This window comes from Populus euphratica, unplaced genomic scaffold (genome assembly GCF_000495115.2).
Source record: "Populus euphratica unplaced genomic scaffold, PopEup_1.0 scaffold91.1, whole genome shotgun sequence".
Lineage (NCBI taxonomy): Eukaryota > Viridiplantae > Streptophyta > Magnoliopsida > Malpighiales > Salicaceae > Populus > Populus euphratica.
Genome location: NW_011499917.1, coordinates 674,686 through 679,000, shown reverse-complemented (window position 1 = coordinate 679,000; position 4,315 = coordinate 674,686). Strand labels below are relative to the sequence as shown.

The 4,315-nt window shown below is 33.0% G+C and overlaps 2 protein-coding genes across 3 annotated transcripts in view; one reads left to right on the top strand and one right to left on the bottom strand.

The window, feature by feature from the left end:
• LEW1 (Undecaprenyl pyrophosphate synthetase family protein) overlaps positions 1-4,315 on the top strand; it is a 19,128-nt gene that overhangs the window by 2,971 nt on the left and 11,842 nt on the right. The window lies entirely within an intron of this gene.
• Positions 1,644-2,717, bottom strand: LOC105134732 (uncharacterized). Its single transcript, XM_011039248.1, has one exon. It carries the CDS (start codon positions 2,715-2,717, stop codon positions 1,701-1,703), a length of 1,017 nt encoding a protein of 338 aa, XP_011037550.1. The 3' UTR covers positions 1,644-1,700.

Genomic DNA, 4,315 nt, shown 5'->3' with positions numbered 1-4,315 from the left:
ATATAATATTTCGGTAAGATTCATTTGTTTAAACTAAATTTAGGATATGTTTTTTTAGGCTAAATCAATGCTATAAAGCTGTTACAAATTACAAGATTATAATATAATATACACCATGATTTGAGGCTAGATTGACTTTGTTTAGATTTGTTTGTGTTTAATACCATCTTCCTTTATACAAGATTGCTGAAGTTTATAGACAGTCGGTATAATGATAAGCATATGAATCTTTGCTATGACCGATAAATCGTATAGCATCATATAACTACATGAGACTAGGATTGGGCTTTTTCTGAAGACTGTAAAAGTGGATGTGGTGTCTAGAATTCTCTCTCTCTTTTTTTCAAGACTGGTAATGGAACAGGATGAAATATGATGCTTATCAAATATTAAACTACATACGGTTACTCCCTCTCAATCATGATACGAGTAGATTAATGGGAGTTTATTTGTTCAATAAGATACTAGATGCCTTTTAAGCTCTGATATTTAGCACCCGAGAGTCCACTAGTCCAATATTACAAGAGTAGATTAGTTTGAGTTGTTTGATAGGATATTAGAGATAACTTTTAAGCTATGTTATCTAGCACCCACAATCTAGAGTCCATTACAATATTTTGCCATATTACTGGAACTTGGGAATATCATATAACCATATGTGCAAATGCATTAGCTAGTGATGTAAGATGAATTACTCTATTGTTTCTATTCGTGATTTTCTTAATCAATCTCTGCAAAATTACATAAATAAAAGATAATGATAAGAAGATACCACGATATATATAGCTATTTCCGCCATATATGAATTCATCATTCATATCCACTTTAATTGTATTTACCTTCGGTAAAAATTGTAAGGTACTAAGATTTTGATGAGTTCAAAGTTTCAAACCATGACACTAGAAGATATTTTGAGAATTTTAATGAACATGATATCGAGTCTGCAATTTAATGCAGCATGCATATTTTCGTTTCATAAGCATATACTTCTCGGAAGTACCATGTCATGGCAAGCTATACATACATATAAAAAGGAATGTTGATCAACCAGGACTCAATGTTTCACCCTCCTAAGCTTGGCTTAGTACCCAGAGGCCAAACCCTCACAGACCGCGTGGTGAGACTGTAACTAAACGTTGTAGATGTAACTAGTGTACAGGATGATGAGAAAGGGGTAGCTTCGATGCTATTGGATCAGGACTGGAAGCAAACGACAATTAGCTTAGGAAAAAGCTCAATCACCTGCACTTCTATAAAATTTGCTTAGAAAGATGCAAAAAGTTTGAAAGGATACACCCACACAACAAATTATACCAAGATTACGAGGATACAAGAATCCATATATGTTCCTAAATTAGAAAAAATCGCTGCATAAAAACTAGCATCAGACTTGTCAATTTGTTTCAAGACTATTGATTCATTGAACAGGAGGAAAGATTGAAGTTAATACCATATCATAATATGGAGCAACAATCAAACAGTAAACAAATCTTAAAGTCAAGATCCATATATGGTATGGTATTATGAAGCTTCGCAATATGGCAAATGATCTTTCCTAGCTAGACAATATTAAACGCTGAAAAATCAAAAGAAAATCCATGAACCACTTAAACTAGTTGACCTATATATGCATAGTGCTCTAGTCCTGATTTATAGATACCACCTCAATTTGATAAGAATCAGTGATCCCCTTTCCAATTTCAGCGATCAAAGGGGCCATTGGGATCAAGTTGTTTACACAATCCAAGATAAGCAAGAAAAAGAACACGATCCTTAGCCCCAGTTCGATGATTCTTTGTGTGCTTGCAAAAATACTTCAACTGATCAAGAGTACAGCATCCTAACATTTGCCCCAGAAGCAAAAACAACCAATTAATCTTCCTCTTCTTGTTGGCAATCACCGGCTTGGAGCTATTTTCCTGCTCGCAAAATTGGCACTTGGGCAATGCCGGATTCATCCAAACACTTGGTGCTCTATCATGCATGAAACTCTTATTTTTAGCGATAAATGCACCAATTTCAGCAAACTTGGCTTCCAAGTCAAACCCTATTTCATATTGTTTTTCACATCTCTTGCACTGGACACAACCAGTAATGGTTTCTATTTTTCTTGACAGCAAATAATCCAGGCTATGTACCATTGCGCGCCGGTCCATGGACCAGGAGTACAAGACGGGAACAGTTTCCCCTTTCCCTTCGCGAGGTGCACCCAGAGAAGGGTTCCGGCGTGTGCGTGGAGCGCGAGATGGACCAGCCATGGGCTTTTCTTGGTTTATCGGAGCATTAGTGTATAACAATGGCTCCGTCAGAGGAACTTCAGCGAGCAGTGCATGTGAAGTAGAAAGCCGAAAAGGGTCAAGAGACCTCGGTGTCGTATTCCGGGCTGCAGCGATTTCAATATGTGGGATTTCTTGATGTTGGGGCAATGGTTGGCAAGTCACTGATAATGATGTTGATGTCACAGGTGGTGGCAATGACAACGATAACTGTGGTTTTGTAGCGTGTAAGGTGGTTTTCTTTTTAGATCTCCGGCCAAAAGACAAAGAAAGTGTAAGATCAAAATCCTTTTCATCTTCATCGAGATCTTGCATCTCATTTGGGATTTTAAACTCTTCCAAGTCTCGGCTATTGCCGTTGTTGTTGTTGTTACTACTGTGTTTTCTCTTTGTAGAGATTCCTTGGTGATCGCTGGTTCCTAAATCTTGTTGGTTTTTCATGGTGTGTGCAGAGGTAAGAGTGGGAGGGAGGATTATGATTTTAGTGGAACAGAGAAGTTAATATCTTGGTTTATGCAAAAAGAGAGAAAATTGAGAGAGATGAAGAAACAGTATATATAAAAATTGTATCTTGATAAATTTTATTTCAAAATTTGAAATGAAAAAAAAAAAAAACTATTCGGATTCTGTTTGTTATAGAGTTTGTTGGCACTGTTTACCCCGTACAGGTTTCCTTTGGCTTTGCTCTTTCTTGTTACTTGATAATATTTGTTTTTGTATTTAAAAAAATTAAATTAATATTTTTTAGCATTTTCAAATTATTTTAATTTACTAATATGAAAAATAATATTTTAAATATATATATATATTATTTTAATATTTTTTTAAATATTTTAAAGATAATAAAACTACACTGGAAGACAATCATAACCTTACTTAATTAAAGCTCTACAAGGATTAAGGCTCGAGGAACAAAATAAAGCGAGAGAATATAGAAAAATAACTATTAACAACTAATTGAGGAGAGAGATAAGAGTCTTATCCCTTCCTTAATTCTCTGTTTTTATAAAAAATGTCTTCATAAATAAATATCTCTTAGACTTCCTAATGTCCAAAGTCACATAATTTCGTGTGCATCCATGTACACAAGAAAACACATTGCCTTGCGTAATGTGAGCATAAAGACAGAGATTTAATGATGCTTATCCAAATTCTTCATGGTATGTTTAGTCATATTTATTTTTATATTTTAGTAGTATTTAAAAAAATGTTTTTTATTTTAAATTAATATTTTTTTACATGTTTTTAAATATTTTAAAATACTGATATCAAAAATAATTATTAATATATTTTCGAGTAAAAAACATTTTAAACAGTAGCGACAACCATATTCTCGAACACCTTTTTATGTTTCATTTGACAATATGGTACAAACCATGTTTCCTCAAATTTTTAAAAATAATTGTATAAAATAAATTTTTTTACGTTTTCGGATTGTTTTGATGTGTTAGTGTTAAAAATAATTTTTAAAAAATAAAAAATATATTATTTTAATAGATTTATAACTAAAAAAATATTTTAAAAAACAATTATAACAAAATTCTCAAATGCCTTCTCAAATTATTTTTTTTATTCGAGGAAACTCTACTTTTTGAAAAGTATATTTTATGAGTCTAAGAGTAAATAAAATTTTAATTGTTCGAAATTCTTATAAAAGATGTATATCCTGATTTGAACTTGAGAATTACTATATAGGCCATCTTTGTTTCCCGGAAAACAGTTTTCGAGAAACCACTTTCCAAACTTTTCTGTGTTTGTTTGTTATTAGGAAAGTTGGTCAACGGAAAACATTTTCCGGTCAACAAAAAACACTTTCCAGTTAACGGAAAACACTTTCTGGTCAATGGAAAACACTTTCTAGTAAACGAAAAACACTTTCTGGTCAACAAACACTTTCCGGTCAATGGAAAACACTTTCAGGTAAACGAAAAACACTTTCTGGTCAGCGGAAATATTTTTTAGTCAAAAACAAATTGGCTTGGTTTTTAGGAAAGTGTTTTTCTTTTTAGCTGTGTTTGTTTTCCGGAAAGTGGTTTCCG

What these genes read in the sequence shown, in the direction of transcription:
- LOC105134732 (XM_011039248.1), bottom strand. Translation starts at nt 2,717, where the DNA reads ATGAAAAACCAACAAGATTTAGGAACCAGCGATCACCAAGGAATCTCT.